At 39.9% G+C, this 19,374-nt stretch overlaps 1 protein-coding gene across 10 annotated transcripts in view; it reads right to left on the bottom strand.

Annotated features, from left to right (window-relative positions):
• The window catches only part of unm_hu7910 (un-named hu7910), a 247,657-nt gene that overhangs the window by 132,138 nt on the left and 96,145 nt on the right, over positions 1–19,374 (bottom strand). For 8 of the 10 annotated variants that reach the window (XM_067980168.1, XM_067980165.1, XM_067980167.1 and 5 more), the window contains 9 exons: positions 14,925–14,966; positions 14,587–14,628; positions 13,827–13,871; positions 13,655–13,696; positions 11,787–11,834; positions 4,005–4,049; positions 2,805–2,867; positions 2,444–2,479; positions 164–208 (listed from right to left, as the gene is read on the bottom strand). In XM_067980168.1, the coding sequence (XP_067836269.1) occupies positions 164–208; positions 2,444–2,479; positions 2,805–2,867; positions 4,005–4,049; positions 11,787–11,834; positions 13,655–13,696; positions 13,827–13,871; positions 14,587–14,628; positions 14,925–14,966 (408 nt within the window). The remainder of the gene's footprint in view (positions 1–163; positions 209–2,443; positions 2,480–2,804; positions 2,868–4,004; positions 4,050–11,786; positions 11,835–13,654; positions 13,697–13,826; positions 13,872–14,586; positions 14,629–14,924; positions 14,967–19,374) is intronic. The other 2 variants (XM_067980164.1, XM_067980166.1) reach the window with 2 other exon arrangements.

Below are 19,374 nucleotides of genomic sequence, written 5' to 3' on the forward strand. Positions count from 1 at the left end.
GGTCAGAGAGTTACCAGGAAGGAGAAAAAATAATAGGAATGAACTTCCTGCTAATCCTCGGCTCGTTGCATTGGAGCATAACATACTCAAGTCACCATGCCACCTGATAAAACTCATTCCTAAATTTAACTAGTGTTTATGTAGCTGACATGTTTAAATATACCATCAGATGCATCCTCTTGTAAACCAGTTGCTCCAATCGCCTCTTCTGTAATATTAAAAAAAAAGCTGGTCACTGATAGAAACACCAAGTCATTAAAAAAAAACTTTGCACTCAGCCTTTGCCTGCTTAACAAAAATCTCAAAGTTCAGTTGGTTGAAATTAATCAACATTACAACCTAGAGCCCTGAGAAATGAGTGGAAAACTGTAAGCTTATAAAAAAGGTAGAATAAAACACTGAGCACGATAGCCATTTGTCATCACACAGCACACAGGACAGAATAGTCCATGCATTGGAATATTCCACCATTAATTTCATTATGACTGTGCAGAAAGTGCAATTGAAGCACAAAGCGAACAACATTTTTTACCCTTTTTGGATTGCACAAGTAACGTGCCATTATACATTTTTGTCCCATTCTCCAAGTAGCCTCTATTTCATCAGTAAAACATCAGACTTCTGTTAGCTATACATCACGAGGATCCCAGTGATACACAATATAAATTGCATTCATAGAATTTACAGCACAGAAACAGGCCATTCAGCCAACTGGTCGGTGCCAGTGTTTATGCTCCACACAAGCCGCCTCCAAATGATTTAAACATGGAAAACAAAAGCTGCAAAGAAGAAATACCATTAACTAAACAACTACTTGAAAAGAGGAAGGTTTTTGCTAGCATAGCTCAGCACCCCCTCCCACAAGATCCAATATTTTGTGCCAGGTAGAGGCTCTGATCTCCACTCAAGTAATAAGAACATTAAGAAATAGCAGGAGTAGGCCATATGGCCCCTCGAGCCTGCTCCACCATTCAGTCAGATCTTGACTGATCTTCACCCTCAACTACTTGTTTCCATGTTGTAAACTTCGATGATTCTATAAGTGCAGGCAATTGGGACTAGCCTAGTGGTATAAACTGGGCGACATGGACATGTTGGGCCGAAGGGCCTGTTTCCATGTTGTAAACTTCTATGATTCTATACGCTCCTCCCATATCTCGATTCCCCTGGAGTCCAAAAATCTATCTAGCTCAGCCTTGAATGTACCCAACGACTCAGCATCCACAACTCTCTGGTGTAGAGAATTCCAAAGATTCACAAACCTCAGTGAAGAAATTCCTCATCTCAGTCTTAAATGGTCGACCCCTTATCCTGAGATTATGCCTCCTTGTTCTAGACTCTCCAGCCAGGGAAACAACCTCAGCGTCTACCCGGCCAAGCCCTCTCAGAATCTTATATGTTTCAATGAGATCACCTCTCATTCTTCTAAACTCCAGAGAGAATAGGCCCATTCTACTCAACCTCGCCTCATAGGACAACCCTCTCATCCCAGGAATTAATCTAGTGAACCTTCGTTGCACTGCCTCCAAGTCAAGTATATTCTTCCTAAGGAGGCTGAAATTGTATGCAGTACTCCAGGTGTGGTCTCACCAAAGTCCTGTACAACTGTAGTAAGACTTCCTTACTCTTGTACTCCAACCCCCTTGCAATAAAGGCCAACATGCCATTTGCTTTCCTAATTGCCTGCTGTACCTGCATGCTAACTTTGTGTTTCTTGTACCAGGACACCCAAGTCTCTCTGAACACCAACATTTAATAGTTTCTCACCATTTAAAAAATATTCTGTTTTTCTATTCTTCCTACCAAAGTGAACAACCTCACATTTCCCCACAGTATACTCCATCTGCCATCTTCTTGCCCACTCACTTAATCTGTCTATATCCCTTTGCAGACTCTGTCCTCCTCACAGCTTACTTTCCCACCTAGCTTTGTATCGTCAGCAAACTTGAATACATTACACTCGGTCCCTTCATCCAAGTCATTAATATAGATTGTAAATAGTTGAGGCCCAAGCACCGATCCTTACGGTACCCCACTAGTTACAGCCTGCCAACCTGAAAATGACCCGTTTATCCCTACTCTGTTTTCTGTCCTTTAACGAATCCTCTATCCATGCTAATACGTTACCCCTAACCCCATGAGCCCTTATCTTGTGTAATATCCTTTTATGTGGCACCTTAACAAATGCCTTTTGAAATGTCAGTGTGCAGCTGGTCTAAAAGTACAGGTATCAGCATTGGAGGAAAAAAAAGATACTAACTAGAGAGAGCAATCCCTAACAAAGTACCAGGCTGTATCTTGAGAAAAGGGCCAGATTTACACATAACTAAACCCAACTGCAGTTTGCAACCACCACACCAACAAAACAAAACGCAATGTGTTTTGGAAGTGATAACATGTAAAGACCACCTCTTAAGTTATGTTTAGGTAGTTTTTTTTTTACCTGGTTTAGCTACGTCTGCTTCTTCTTTTGGTTCACCTGAAAAAAAGAGCACATATTATATATATGCGTATTATATATAAACTGGAGAGCATTACTAACTTTTTGTACAGGTTTTTTATATTGGATTTCAATTCGGATTTTGGGGACACAACATCCATCAGCAAGCGCCTGGTGTTTATGCCATTAAATTAGTTTTCTGTAGACCTGCAGACCAATCTGGGAAACCAAATTTAACAGCACAAATGCCAAAGTAGGCCCCTGACACCTGTATTCTGAACTAAAAGCCCAATATAAAAGTGGCTTTAGAAAAATCGACAGAATAAAAGCTGATGAAATTGTAGTAATTAGGTTCCTGACTAACCTGTTACTTCCAGATGGTCAGGCTCTGAGGGTTCACTCACTTCTGCATAATTCACATACTCCTCTGTAGTGACAAAAACACAAAGAAAGCATTCACTCATTTTAAAGAGGCTCTGCAATTTCAATCCTGGGGCTGGGATCACCCTGCCTGCACATTGACATTTAAATGAATGCAAATGACTGACTTTAAATAGAGGTGGAAAAAACCCGAGTGATGCAGGACACCAGTCAGATAGCTCAGTGGCATTGCGCCACAGAGTGGTATGATGCAGATCTGCACCCAGGATCCCATACATTTTATATCTCCCTCTCAAGATAGCAATTACACCTGATTGAGTCAATATTTATAAGTATTTCAAAACAAAAGAATAATTTGAATACATCTACAAAGTAGCACTAGGATACATAATCATACGTTTGTAGAAGTGGTTGTAAAATTGGAAACTTGTGCAAATTCCTTAACTCAGAATAAAGATGATGTTTAAATTGAAATGATCATGGATTTTTTTTCTAATTGCAGTGTATATTTGATTCTCTCCTTCCCAAATCTTTGAAATCAAAAGCATCATCTATGGCACTGCCCTGCTATTCTGCCAAACCAGTCCACCACAAAAGAATAAGACACTTTACGATCAATTTGGCTAGCTTTCTGCCTCCTTGCCTGTCCGCTTCCTCCAGTCAGTCAGAGGGAAAGATGGGTAGGTGAGTTAAATGGTTTGCAATGCAAAACTCTCTACAGCTGCAACCAATTCCACTTTACAGTCAGGCATTCTTGATCAGCCAGGCATTCTTGATTGATGGAATAGGTCTTCCTATCAATTCTCAGAAAAGACTCGCTCCTCCAACATACATAATTAAGCAAAGCTATGAATGGCATTTAGGGCTGAGATGCAAATAAAAACCTGAACTTAATGCTTTCCACTAGATTTGCGCAATTACTAACAAATTACCTATCTCACTTTTCTCTGAGTAGCTGAAGTTAAAAAAGACATGAGTTTTATTATATGCAGAATGTTGGCAGGCAGACTAAATATATAACAAACTTGTTACAGCAAACAACTTCAACTGCATCAACTTACACAGAGAATAAAAAAAATACAATTAAACAGCCTTATGCTACATTTAAATAAATGAAGATTGCCATAGAAGCCACACAATAGAAATCACCGTTGAGTATTAAAATTGAAATTAAAACCAATACCTTCTTTTGCTGGATGCTCTTCAGTACCCTCAAGAGTACCATCCTCTGAGGAAATGAAGAGTCACATTACTAAATATATTGACCGGCATTTTACAAATGTTTGCAAGTCAACGAAGAACCTGATGTTTCAGCATCTAGATTTCATATAGCTCAATCATGCATCTTATTAAAAGAAATTACAGCTTCCTCTTGAAGGAAAACCACCCACCCATCATTTTTTGCTGTTCTAAGCTTTACTTAACCTTATGAACCAAGAATTAGCATTATAACATTTTCAAAGTGGTCACACATGTAGAGAGGTTTAAGCTATTTTACCCTGAAAGAGTAATTTTGAATTACCTTAGATGATATTTACGTTTGTTGCAGATAGTGTTTCAAGCAAAAGTAGTCAAGCAAAACGCATACTGTGGTTTAAGTATCCAATTTTATCATAACCATGGCAGACTGTTGCCTTTCTCACCTGAGCATCATTGTTCTTGGTTTGACACAAACAGGATTTGCAATTATAACATTTCACCACATTGCTTGAAACACAAAAGCTAACTGGTCACACAAGAACACACATTAGTGATTGTAACATATATTTCTGCCTGCACGTAATGCTTATGCAATTCTATCCATAAACAATGAGCAGGAAATAGTGCCATCTGAACCTCCAGGCAAGCAGAACTGTCTTGGCATTAACCAGGCCAACATTTTGATAAACTGTATGTTTGTGTAGTAGGGATACGGATTTTCAAACTGAGACACCACCACCGCCACCAGCCCCCCCCCACCCCCCCAAGTGAGAAGATCCCAGGGACTTGGGAAGGTCTTCATATTTTTGTCGTCAACAGATTTATGTATTTGTGACTTACTTGTACATTATTTGTGACAAATACATGATAATAAATATAAAAATACACCCCAAATAAAATATTTCTGCAATAACAGCACTGTTTTTCCTTGGATAGCTGACTGTGTCTTTTTCAGGGGATCTCTGGGAATGTGCCAATATTTGCAGGAGATCTCCACAGAGAAAAGTTTGAAAACCACTGAGTTAAGATAGCAATCAACACTTCACACTAGTAAATTAATTAGCAATTTCAACAGAAACTAATTTTTAAAAAATATACAAACCTACATTTGACCAAACACATAACTTGACTTTCATCCTACTGGTAAATACAAAATGGAAGGTTGGTTGTTTGGCACACTGGACACTAGTCCAGATAAATGGTATGAAAAGTCTCCCTTCTCATATTGCTAGAATGCCCCGAAGGAGGTTGCACAATCTCAATTCAGTCTTGAGGGGAGGGAGTCTACAGCACAAAACTGTCCTAAGTTAGTACCAATTGCTAATCTCACCAAGAAGGGCCACAAGGGTAGCTGGAGTGGAGAATGGAAAAAGTTATGCTGTTGGAAGTATGGGAAGCCCCTCAGATTGGAGCTGAGGGACATTGCTGAAGAGAAGAGAACAGGAATGGCTAACCAGCAACTTATAAGTTCCATGTCCCAAACAACAAAGGAGATGATCAGCCATAAAACACACAGCTTTCTTTCCATTTTGACTTGGCTAACCTATATTTTTTGAATTCATTGTACCATAGTAATATTACGCTGGATGTGCAGTCCTCAGTTACTTTTCAAAACACTGATGAAGATTGGGATCCTAAACTTGGGCTTTACCCAATAAAGCTTTTCTTTTTTAAGAAATTAATTTATGCATTTTAATCAGCCCCCCATAAAAGTAGAGGGTTTAAAAAAATATTAATTGTAATATCTATAGCTTAAGTACAGGCCGTGCTCTCATGATTCCAGCAGGGTTGCATAAACTGTTTGTAGTTTGTAGAAAAGTAAACCCTTTGCAAAATGGTTCATTTGGTTGATTCCCTTCAGGTGGGGAGGGGAAGATGTGAATAAGATTGATATTTATAATATCCAATTTAGTTATTAAATGCAACATTCAGTAATGAGTTTGGCAGTGGTTTCTGGTTTCTAAGTTGTGATCTAAAACACAAATCTGCTGCCATGAACATCAATTGTGTTTTTCCGACAAACTTTTTCACTACATTTCTGGCCTACCCTTTTTCCTCTATATCTCCTCCTTTCGCATTTAAAAAAAAATGAAATATATCATTGTGTGTGACATAAAATGTAAACTTACCAACCTGAAATTCTAAATCAATCATAAAAATGTAATGTCAATCTAGAAATCCAGCAAGAGCTGACTTAAAAACTTCAAAGGAGGTGACAACCCAAAATGGTGCAGAAAATAGGTCTCCGACACGAAAACAAGTAGTTATGCGAACTTAGTAACTTAAGCTGTAGATATACCCAACATTCCTTCACTTCTATTGGAGGGGGAAAAAACAAAGTGCATGAAAGCCTAAATGGGAAATACAATGTTGAAGGCACAAAATTTGTGATACATTTGTAGGGGTGTCTGGGGGCTTGTTTCGCCTGGAATTTAAAAAAAAACTTTTACCCCTTCATTTTCCCTTCCTTCTCCCATTCTTTCCCTTTACCACTGCTCCTACCTGAATGCTGCTACTAACGGAAGGGATTCAAGTCACTGCATATTCTAGGTAGGAGGCACCGGTTCATGAGAATTCCTGCCTACAGTAAACAGCTGCCGAGATCCCGTCAATTACTAGGAGCACTCTTCTAGGAGTGGCGCTGAGGAGTGAGGGGTCCATACCAATTTTGGTCAGCAAATGCTGATTGGGTCCCTAAAACGCTGACCGTCACACTGATGTATGTGATGATGTATGTGTATATATGTGAAAATTATCTATATTAACCTCTTGTGGTATAAATGACATGTTCAATCTTCAGCTCGATAAATTTTTATAGTTTCTTCAGATGTCTGAAAAGCACCTCGTGTGTTATTTTGTGGGTTGGGGGGAAAAGGAAGGAGACAGGAAAAAGTTTGAAGAAATTGCACCAAGTGCAGCTAAAATATGTTGCTATTGGGAAAAACGATTCACATCGATATGGCAATCACAAGGCAATAGCAGAATCTGTCAGAGTGGGATAGCAGCTTGGTGTTGAAGTTGACACTGGAAACATTTTCAATTTGCTGTTGGGTAAGAAAACGGTGAAACTGAAGAGTATTTTTAAATCTCTATTGATGGCCAAAGAAACCTTGCATATCCTTAGGGTAAAACGATTTGAGGTAAAGTGAAGACTAAATAGGGATTGTGTAGAGAAATTAACTTTAAAAAATTATAAAAAAGGTTCAATTATCAGGAGTGGGGACAAGTAACAGCTGTGGGTAATTAAAGCCAGTATTGGGATACTGAAAAGGCATTGGAAAAAAGGATAGCAGACAATTGCAGTAGTGATGGCAAAGCTTTTTTCAGTATGTTAGAAGTCAGAATGTAATTAAAGACCATATTGGTCCTTTGAGAGCAGGTTAAATGTGAGGATAAAGATATCGTCGTTGAGCTAAATAAATGGTTTGCATCAATGTTCGCTTTTGAAGACAAAGACAGTGTCTTGGCATTGCACAATAGGCATGCAATTAAAATTGCCTCAACGGTTTCAGCCGAGGTTTCAATGCCCTTAACGCAGAGAGCTGCAGAATCTGATCCTTGTTACTCTGCAGTGCAAAAGGAAATGGGAAGGCAGGATGTGAGCTACTGGCTCATAGACTCAGCTAAGGTTCAAGTTGGTTCCCATTGATTGGACTGAAACTCATGTGATCCCATTATTTAAGAAGAAATAAGAGCTGGGTAATTATAGGGCCGTGAGTTTGACATCTTTTGTTGGGAAGTTGCTGGAAAGCATTATATGGGATGTGATTTATGATCACTTACAGATTTCAGCTGTTATTAGGGAATCCCAGGATGGCTTTAGGAGGCTTATGTCCTGCCTCACTAACCTGACTGGAGTTCTTTGAGGACTTATTGATGAAAATAGCCCTGTTGATATTGTACACCTTGATTTCCAAAAAGCATTTAATAATGGAAAAAATGAAATCAGAGAGGATTATAGGACACTTATTATGTTGGGTAGGTAGCTGGTTGAAATCACATTAAGCAGAGGGGTGCTGTTAATGGGAATTGATCTGATGGGACTGGTCACAAGTGGAGTTCCACAGGGGTTTATATTGGGATCAATGCTCTTTGTTTTTGTTGATGATTTAGAGCAGGGCGTAAATGGAACCATTCTTCAATTTGCATCTGACATGAAAACATGTGCAGGAGTCAATAACAAACAAAATCAATGGGTGCACAACCATGGCATCCTATTTGACCCTAAGATGAGTTTCCGACCACATATCTGCTCCATCACCAAGACCACCTACTTCCACCTCCGTAACATAGCCTACCTCCGCCCTTGCCTCAGCTCATCTGCTGCTGAAACCCTCATCCATGCCTTTGTTACCTCCGGATTCAACGATTCCCATGCTCTCCTGGCCGGCCTCGCATCTTCCACTCTCCATAAACTTGAGCTCATCCAAAACTCTGCTGCCCATATCCTAACTTGCACCAAGTCCCGTTTTCCCATCACCCTTGTGCTTGCTGGCCTACATTGGTTCCTGGTCCGGGAACGCCTTGATTTTAAAATTCTTACCTTGTTTTAAGAACATAAGAAATAGGAGCAGGAGTAGGCCATTGGGCCCCTCGAGCCTGCTCCGCCATTCAATAAGATCATGGCTGATCTTCAACCTCAACTTCACTTTCCCGCCCAATCCCCATATCCCTTGATTCCCTTAGAATCCAAAAAATCTATCAATCTCAGCCCTGAATATACTCAACAACTGAGCATCCACAGTCCTCTGGAGTAGAGAATTCATAACCCTCAGTGAAGAAATTCCTCCTCATCTCAGTCCTAAATGGCTGACCCCTTATCCTGTGTTTATGCCCCCTAGTTCTAGGCTCTCCAGCCAGGGGGAAATAGCCTCTCAGCATCTACCCTGTCAAGCCCTCTCAGAATCTTATGTTTCAATGAGATCACCTCTCATTCTTCTAAACTCCAGAGAATATAGGCCCATTCTACTCATTCTCACCTCACAGCACAACCCTTTCAAATCCCTCCCTTGTGGAAATAGGGAGTGGCCTCGTCTCTCCTTATTTCTGTAACCTCCTCCATCTACAATTCTCCGAGATCTCTGCGTTCCTCCCAATTCTTGCCTGTTGCGCATCCTCGATTTTAATCGCTCCACCGCTGGCAGCTGTGCCTTCAGCTGCCTAGGCCATAGGCTCTGGAATTCCCTCCCTAAACCCCTTTGCCTCTCTACCCTTCTCTCCTTCTTTAAGATGCTCCTTAAAACCTACCTCACCTGTCCTAATTTCTCCTTATGTAGCTTGGTATCAAATTTTGTTAATAACGCCCGTGAAGCGCTTGGGGACACTTTACTTTGTTAGAGGCGCTATATAAATGCAAGTTGTTGTGGTTGCAGTTCAATTTAGACAAGGTAGGAGGATAGGCCAGTGTGTATGGCAGATGTGATTTTATCTGGATAAGTGTAGCATCGTGCATTTGGAATCAGGAAACTCCAAGCATACGTATACCATGCAGTCATACCCATTAAGAATCAAGAGATCTGGGATTATAGTCGATTACTTATTAAAATGGCTATAGGGAAAGGCACATCCACACTTGAAATTGTATCCAGTTTTAATTTCTGCACATGAAGGATATCAAGGGTCTGAAGAATGTGCAGAGGAGGGCAATCAGGATGATAACTATAAAACTATAAAGATTGCAAGGTTAAAGAAAAGATCCAAGAGTTGTTTAACTAGGGTTATTTACTTTGAAGAAATGCAGGATTAGAGGAGATATGATTAATGGATTGGGCTCAGACCATTTCAACAGGTTATTGCAGGTGGGTATGGATGTTAGACCAGAGGGCACACATGTAAAATCTGCAGGCAAAAAGTTAAGTTGGATTTCAGGAAGTACTTCATTTCTTTTTGCAGAGACTCATCATCCCTGGAACAAACCGTCAAAGCACGTGGTGGGTAAGGAGTCATTATAGTCCCTTAAAAGGGAATTTGTTAAGTTTCTGCGAGGAGGGCATTTCCAGTTCGAGGTTACGTGCTAGTTATGATAAGGAGTTACTGGCTACTAAGGTTTGCCAAGTTTGATAAGGTCTGGGAAAGGAGCCCGAACTAGTAGTTAAGCTCTCATCGTAAACTCAGCCAGTCAAATTTAAAGAACTGGCTGACCAGGAAATGAATGTTTGGCTTACTAACAGGGCCAGTATGATGAGTTCTGTTATCTTCTGTATTATGAGGAGTTTACCCAAATTAAGTCGTAGTGAGGCAAGATCTACTATAAAAGTTACTTCGTATATTTGTTTACTGACTGTATAACAACAGTTCTGATCTCCATATTATAAAGAGGATATAGAAGCACTGGAGAACGTGCAAAGAAGATTTACAAGGATAATACCTGAACTGAGTGGATACAACTTTCAGGAAATACTGAACAGGCTGGAGCTCTTTTCAATAGAAAAAAGACAGAGGTGACCTGATAGAGGTCTTTGAAATTAGGAAGGGGCTCCATGGGATAGTTGTAGAGAAGATGTTTCCACTTGTGAGGAGTCCAAAACTAGGGGCCATAAATATAAGATAGTCACTAATGAATCCAATAAGGAACTCAGGAGAATCTTCTTTACTCAGTGAGAATGTGGAACACGCTGCCACATTGAGTGGTTATGGCGAATAGCATAGATGCATTTAAGGGGATGCTAGATAAGTACAAGGGAGAAAGGAACAGAAGGATATGATGATAGGGTGAGATGAAGTAAGGCGAGAGGAGGCTCGTGTGGAGCATAAACACCAGCTGTTTAGATCTGTTGGGCTGAATGGCCTGTTTCTGGGTGTAAATTCTATGTAATAAAGCAGTTTGACAATTTGTATCTGGCCTTATCTCACTGAAGTATTAATCAGTCTGCCTCTTAGAAAACAGGAGAAACACAGCTGGTCAAGTGCAAGATTACAGTATCTAGTTCATATAACAAGGAGCTTTTGTTGATATAAGCCCCAGGTCATGCTATCATATGGTTAGATATTGGATTGCAAAGGTGAATTCATCAAACAAATGCATCTGCTCATGGGAGAAATTAGTAATGCTGAAACTAAGAAAATATCTAGAGCAGATCCGATATCCAACACTGACACAGGCACCAACATTTCCAAGCTAGTTTAATTTCTCAACTTTGTGAATATGTGCTAACTCCCTATACCTAGCATTTGCTGATGACAGTAGGCTACGTGGCCAAGTGACATGTATAAAGGAAACGGACAGCATTTAAACTGATCTGGGCCAACTAAACATGTCCTAAGGAATTACAGGTTTTAACGCAAATGAATATAATATTTTGGTGAGATGAGTAATTACCAGAAACATTTGTCTAAATAAGCAGTTTCCCATTCAGGGACAGCACCACAAACATTTCATGAAGGAGAAGTCTGTCTGGACTATTTTTCTTCTTATTTGAGTTGGCCAAAAAAAATCAAAGAACTTTTTGAAATTTTCATCTGGCTAACTGCAAGCATTGTTTTGTTATTTGTGAAATATTAACTTAATGAAATATTATCATTAGTGATTCCTTTTGGCACTGCTTCATTTAATGCTCCAACTACAATTAGAAATAATACCTGGTTTATCGTCTCTCCCAGGAGATTACTTGGTGAGTAGGGAGTGTCTGTATCATGATACATGGGGCATCACAACTATATGGGACAGGCTAGCTGGATCTTTTCCAGTTCATAATTTTCATATGTACCACAGAAGTCATAATATCTTAATACATAGCCACATAATTACACTTGAAAATGTGCCCACCTTCCTCTGTGATCAACTCTTCCACTGCCTCTGGAAGAGGTACTGCAGCTGTAAGATAGGAAGAGGAATAATGTTCTAATGCCACAATAAGTACAAAGCTGAGGAAGTGTGCTAAAAGCTGTACCTCCCTTAATGCAAGCAGCTGGACACAGATCAAAACAAGCTATTTCAGATTTATACAGAACAAAAGTAATCAAACCAACACCCACATTAAACCAACATCCACATTACACAAACTATATAAAGACATTTATGTTTTGATCACTTCAACTGAAATTTTTCACATTTCTAGAAATCTGGCTTAATAGAATGTCAATGGCAGTGTAATCACATATTTACAGTATTAGATTCCACAATCTTTTTTCTTCAGCATCCCCTTTGCTGGCACCAACTATCCATCCAACTATTTAGCATTTGCACATTGCAGGAGTCGGTGGATATCTACCAGGATGGTAGTTGGGACACTGCAGTGGCCTTGGCATGCCTGGGCTTGAGGAAGGCAGACTGTGGGAGAAGAGGATGCGAGAAGAAAGTCAGCCAGGGATCCCACTCCTGATTACTACCCAGTGAGTCCTGCTGGAAAGTGCATGTGGACATCAGGTGAGGACAGGATCAAGTTCAATTTAAATACTGTCCATGACAAACTAGCCTGCAGACACACCATCCATTGAGACAGATACTGAAGGGTGGGCAGCACAAGTGGAATCGTACCCTACCTAGTGGCTTTGGGAAAAGAGTGGAGGAGGGGATTTTTTTTTAAATGTTGAAATAACTTCAGCTGAAAGAACAGGCTACAAACTTAGTGAAAAAGAACTATGGAACTGCATGCAGTACTAACAAAAGAAAGGCTACAAAGCAATCGAAAAATCCAGGTAATAAATTAATGATACTGTGAAGTATCTACTGGACTCTACTATTGCCCCTTAAATGCAGAACAAAATAAGCACCAGTCAGAAAAGGTTCACTTGCAGAATTGGTGAATATAGCAAAATGTCACAAGTTACCTGTTTGGTGAATCCTTACGCTTATTGAAGTGAGATGAGGCAGTGACAAAAGGAAGTAACACTCTTCTACCCAGTTATCTGGATCAAGTAATCCTACATCTGGTATAGAACAGATTACATGCAAAGCAAAGCTCCCTCTTCTTTATCTGAAGAAAATACCTTAACTGCAACCTCAAAAGAGCACCCTCTTGCGCAAGTTTTACATTTCACACATCTGCCATCCTATGGCCTCTTCGTGGGATTGCCAATTTTATTAATAAGTTACAAATTAGGGTCAATTTTATGTTAGAGGTTCCATCCCAATAGAAACTTGATTAAAAACTGTCCAAACTCATTTGACACTGTGGTCTTCCGGTCTGTAGAGATGCGAGATTTTTACCCCATTGGTCTGGACAAGATTAAACTTAGGTTCCAGGGGAAGACAATATGTTGACACAATACAACACCAATTCTCTAGTTTTGAATTTTGTGTACAAATATACAAAAATCTTCTTGATAATTCAGTTATGTTACAAACTATATTTAATATGAACTAGGATTACACTCTAAAATAGCAGCAGTGAAAATGTTTGTTTCAGACCTTAGAGGTTCAGCCACAAAGGTCATAAACATTATCAGCTTCCTGTAGGCCAACTAGCTGTCATAAAAGAAAGCCATACTGGGGGTGGGCAAATCAGATACTAGATTCTCTTTGCTGTAACTGGATTTTACAAGATGAATAAAGGGAGAAAAACAACTTTTGAAAAGTTTACTAAACAGCTTAAAACACACACCACTCCCAGACAGACAAAATAACTCTTAGCATAGAAAACTGCAAACTACAAGAGGAAAGCACAAGACCAAAGACAGCCAAGTCAGACAAACCTTGGATTTCACATTCCACATCCAAGCTCTGAGATCCATAGGCTGTTGTAAGTAATAAAATTGACATTTTGTTAGTAATGTTCACCCTTTACATGTTTGGCAGCTGTTAGATTTGTTTTTCAAATGAAAAAAAATCTGAAAGCCAGTTATGAAAGGCAGGCTCAATACAAACCTGATTGGCTATCTTCATCTGTCTTTTCAAGAACAGGAGACACTTCTGGAAAAAAAAACAGGCCAACAGGGTCAAATGCAGTACATACACCACAAAAATAATACGTCATAAAATCGTACGTCAAAAAGGATACAGGGACAGACTCACTTCAGAGGGCTGTGATCTAATTTTAATATATACAAGAATCTGAACAAGGGAGGGAGAAAAATCCTATCAAATTCCAGAACAGCTAAAAATACTATAAGTTGTCATTCAGAGTCACAAGAAAAAGCACATATACTTTAGTACTTGACCACAAGATTCTTTACAAGTAATACACTGTACTGTATAACAAAACATACCTTTTTCATTCCCTAAGAAGCATTTTTCTTCAGGGGGAAATGAGGAGAAGTAAAGGGCCTGTTTCATGGTCCAATACTTAGCAGGGGTAGGTTGCTTGCAGCATTATTTCTACAATCAACAAAGCTGTTCCAGACTAGCTGACAATTAGTTTTTTTGGTGGGAGGGGGTGGGGAAGGTATAAAGCAGATTCAGTTTTTCTTCCCAGAGTTGGCACACTTGCCTAACACAAGACTTACTTTAAACCGTAGACTTAAATTGACTGATAAAACTCAGTCCTGCTGAGAGCGCTGGATTCAGGGACAGATAGTCCTCAGACTGTAATCTGACCAAGTTGGGAATCAGTGCAGTAATTGCTAGGTTTTACATAGACTTCTCATAATACAACCATTGAATTGACTGTTTAAGGGAGTAAGCAAACCTTGTACGTCTTCAGTCTCTGGAACATACTCTGGGTCTTCAGCTAGTAGGAAACAATTTAAAGCAGTTAAAATCCAGCTCCATTTCTCACCCCCCCCCCCGCAACCCCCATCACAGCTGAAAAGGCAATGCATTTGTTGGCTTTTGCAGTTACAAAAAATTCTTATATTCTTAAACCTGCAATCTTTCATGTAACCACAAGGTGGCCATTAATTTATTATTGTTAAAGGACGTACAGAAAGCATATTTACAGCTGTTCAGAGTTTGCTGTTTACCTTTGCTTACAGCTTAAAGATCACATTTGTCTGTAAAATACATTGAAAGTAACAAGGCACATACCATAAAATTCTTCCACCATATCAGGCTTTGGGACTTCATTTTCTGCAACAAGAGAATTGAGAATTTTATTTTTAAATTAGAACTTTTCCCTCAAATCTTCCTTTTCTTTCTTCTCCCCCCACCCCCGACAGACGCTTGCTGGGAAATAGCTCCATGTGTGCTGGCAGCCCTATAGATGCCAATTAGCCAATTTTTGTGTGAACCCCGTGAGTATCAGGAAACCATTGAATCATTACAGCCAAGCTCAATGTATACACAATCTATAGATGCACATACATCCATATTCATACAATATATGGAGAGAGATGTGTGTGTATATGTACATGCATACAGATAAGCAAAATGGAGGAAATTGCAGCACATCCAGGGCTGGACGTCGGACCTGTGATTTGACGAGAGGCAGTGGAGGAGTTGGGAGAGATGGTGGAGGAGTACAGTTACATGTTGTCAGCATATATGCAGAACCTGACCCAATGTCTTCGGGTGTTCCCAAGGAGCAGCATATAGACGAAGAGAAGGGTCCCAAGGATAGATCCTCGCGGGAATCTGGAGATAATGGTGTGGGGCTGGGAAGAGAAGCAATTACTGGAGACGCTCTAGCCATGATTCGATATATAACAGTGGAACCATAAGAGGGCAGCCCCACTGAGCTGGACAACAGAGGAGAGGCGTTGGAGGAGGATGGTGTGGTCAACATTGTCAAAGACTGCAGAGGTCGGGAAGGACGTGGAGGAATAGTGCACCATGGTCACAGTCACAGAGATTGTACGCACGCACACACACACTTTATTGGCTTGGTACTACACTATATGGCATCATTACCCACTAGGCCATCATGGCAGCTCCTCCAAAGAATGGCTATAGTACAGCTTAATGCAGATCAGACATTGTGCTGATTTCTACATGTCAGGAACCAATCAATCCTTTTCATATTCCCTTCATTTCCAAGCTTCCAGTTTATTTTGTTGGCATATTCATTTGTTTCATTCAAGGTTAAAATGCTTAAATAATTTTGGTTTGAGGAAATCAGAAGAAAAGTAAAGAGATCTGAAAGAGGTGTTCAAAAATTTTGATAAAGTAAATCAGGAAAAACTATTTCCACTGGTTGGACTTGGTAAATAGATGGCATAAATTTAAGATCAGCAAAAGAACAAAAGGGAGGGGTTAGGAGAAATTATTTTTAAACAGAGGCCTGTTGAGACAATGAATACGTTACCAGAAACATTGGTGGAAGCAGAATCTGTTACTTTTAAAAGGGAAGTAGGTAGATATTTGAAAAACAATTTTTTTAAAAAGTGTATGGGGCAGGAGAATGAAAGAACTATCCATTTATCCCCAAAGAGCTGATAACAATGGGCTAAATGAGCTACTTTTATGCTATAAAGTTTTATGGTTCATGGACTCTATCTGTTAGGATTACTGTTGTACACTTCATAACCTCCATCCCAACCCCTGGCTGTCAAGACCAGATCTAAAAACTGAACATTTCAGCAAAAGATTTAACCCAAACATAATTAAACAAAACAGTGATTAAATTACAGTACCATCTCACCAATAAGCAACATAAAACATTTAACAGCATGTTGTCCTTAATGAGTTATCAGGGACACAGAAGGGTATAATGAGCTGCAAGCCAAGATAAACACCAATTATGACTGTCTGAAATGCATATTGTAAATGCTTCCTGAGGCTGTACCATCCTCTTCACGCACCAATTCTACTTAACACCACAAACATGTTTCAGACCACCATTAGGTCAACTGCATGATCCTTAACTGAAACAACAAACTTAGAGAATGCACACGCCTGTTCACACTGCATCCCAAAACTTTAAAATTCAATTGCATGCTTTTCTTAGACTGTACTCTGTATGATAAGACACATTTAAAAATCTTCTCTCACGGCAAGTGCATTATTAGTTTCCTCTCAGATCTTACATTATCTTTATAGGTATTACAAAGAAGCAAAAATAGCAGCATCATGCCAACAGTCACGCACAATCATGAACATCTGATGTGCCATTATTTCCAGTATCAACACACTTTCTAATGTGATTTGGCTGAAACATTCAGTCTCTCTTTCCTGCTGTTAAAATTGTCCTACAAAGCTGTGGGGCAGCTCCACCAACCAGATGAAGAAAAACAGGGCCACTGCCAGACCACCTCTGACCTGACAACAATCACAGCAGTTTTCAAGTGACCAAATTGCTCAAATAAGTGGTGTAGGATGCATAATTTTTTTAAAAATAGAATTGAGATTATGTTCCCTATGACTGCACATAGCATCTTATGTTGGGGTGCAAGACAGGTGCAATGCACCTGTAATACACTGCACTTGACTTGACCTGCATTTGCAGGTTCAGGTCATTAGCATTGCCTCAATGTGTCCTCGGAGCAGGCCCGCCCCCTGGCTGGGACCTGTGCCCAGAATTGGACAGCCACTGCTGCATGCATGAAACACCTACAGCAGCTGTAATGGCTGCCAGCTGTTGGGCCGTCTGGTTGCTGCTTAACAGCTGGCAGCTCAGGAATCAATGAGTCTCCGAGAAATGACAGAAAAAAGACCATTTACCTTTTTTTTAAGCTCTTCCTGGACTTGCTGCCGAGTCCTCTCACAGCCTCCAAGCTGATGGGGGCTCAGCGGAAGGACCACTGACAGCTTCTTCAGGTACATCCCCAAATGGGCACCCAACCAATATTTGAGGGGAAAATGAGGGGTTGGAGGTGCTGTTAGGCCCCTCCCTCATTTCCATACTGTTTACAATGCCCAAGTCTGATGTAGCGCTCCACCTCCCCTTGGGGAAAGCCCTGGAAATCCCAGTGTCATGAGTCTTCACCCCTTTTCCCCTCCTTTGCATTTGGGAATTGAGCATTTCCTAAGTGCATAGGGGAGAGGAAGGCTGACACCACCACTATATCCATCTTGTGCCATTCAACTCCATGCACAGAAGCTCCTATGCTGCCATCAATGCAACAGTTAGCTGGTCACACGGCAGCAGTGTGGTGGATACCCCCCACCCCACCCATCAGATTTTCTTCTCCTTAGAACTTGCTCAGTGCTTCTCTGCAGCAGTGTGGTCCAGATTGGGAACTTTGTGGAAGGAGTGTTCAAACCCTGTATCCCACTTTCCTATGGCACAATGTAATCTCCAATGCACATTCCTTAAAATTTTGAAATATATTTTAAAGAAGATTTTACACAAATATGTACTGAGCCAAGTAGATTCTGTAAAGGAAAAATTCAATTGTTATTGGGGGGGGGGGGGGGGGGGAGAAAGGAGGCAAATGGCAGATAGCAAATAATTCTTTAGCTGCCTCAAATTTACTTTCTACTCCATCTCAGCATATACTGGTAGCAAAGTAAAAGTAATCAATTCAACATTAAGTCTATCAGGTGCCAACTTTTCAAAAATTATGATTCCATTTAATGTTGCTTTGTTTCATTTACCAGATTTACAGTGGCTTCCAAGAACCAAATCATCTCCCATTTGCTATCAATGAAAAGAGGATCATTAAAAATCAGTGAATGACTGGGGTGGCTCAGCACACTCTTCTGAATGCATCCACCACTCAGCCCAAATCCACCTTTAGTGGTGAAGACGTTTTTATTCCTAGTGTACCAGAGGTGTTGGGTTAGAAACCACACAATAAAAAAAATACTCCAATGTGAACAATGGACTGTCTACCTAGTGGCTTTCCATGAAATGAAAAAGCAGCTCCAGTGGCTTCTGTGTTCAACCATTTGAACATATTTAAAAGAAACATTCATGAATTCAAATCTAGTGTGCGTGTCTATCTCTGATATGAACAGAATGCACAGTAGGATGCAGCTGGTCTCATTTATGAAAGCATAGCACACAACTCACCAGTGATGGTGACATGCAAGTCAAAGGTCTTCCTTGTGGAAATTTTATCTAAGTAACCTTTCAGTTTAAAAAAACAAACTGAACACAATTATATTCAGACACAAGAGAAGCTGATCTAGTCATCATGTTCATGCCCATAACCAATGTTTTGAAAATAGTATTAAATAACCAGCTGCTAATCTATTTTTGTATTTAAAAGTCTGGCACACCAATGCTTTCAAAGGTACTACATCTTGGGGCATTAGACATCAGTAGGGCAAACATTAGTGATTGACTGAAACAAGGACATTGTCACCAATAAAAATAATTGATTAAACAAACAAATCAAAAGCAAGTTGGTTCATTCAGGAACAAGCAATGAGAAAGCAGTAGAAAACAGGTTAATCAAACCATGTACTTCAACAAAAAAGTTATCAATCCTGAACCAGCAAGTATTGTGAGACAACCAATTAAATTCCATCTTGAAATTTCCCCCACAGCTGAAAAAAATAACTGATTCAATTTGGAGTACTTGGTTGCAACTTAAATTATATTGGGCTTTGTGCTTTTTTTTAAAAAGCAAATTCCTCAATTCCTCTCAACTAC

This window comes from Heptranchias perlo, chromosome 3 (assembly GCF_035084215.1).
Source record: "Heptranchias perlo isolate sHepPer1 chromosome 3, sHepPer1.hap1, whole genome shotgun sequence".
NCBI lineage: Eukaryota > Metazoa > Chordata > Chondrichthyes > Hexanchiformes > Hexanchidae > Heptranchias > Heptranchias perlo.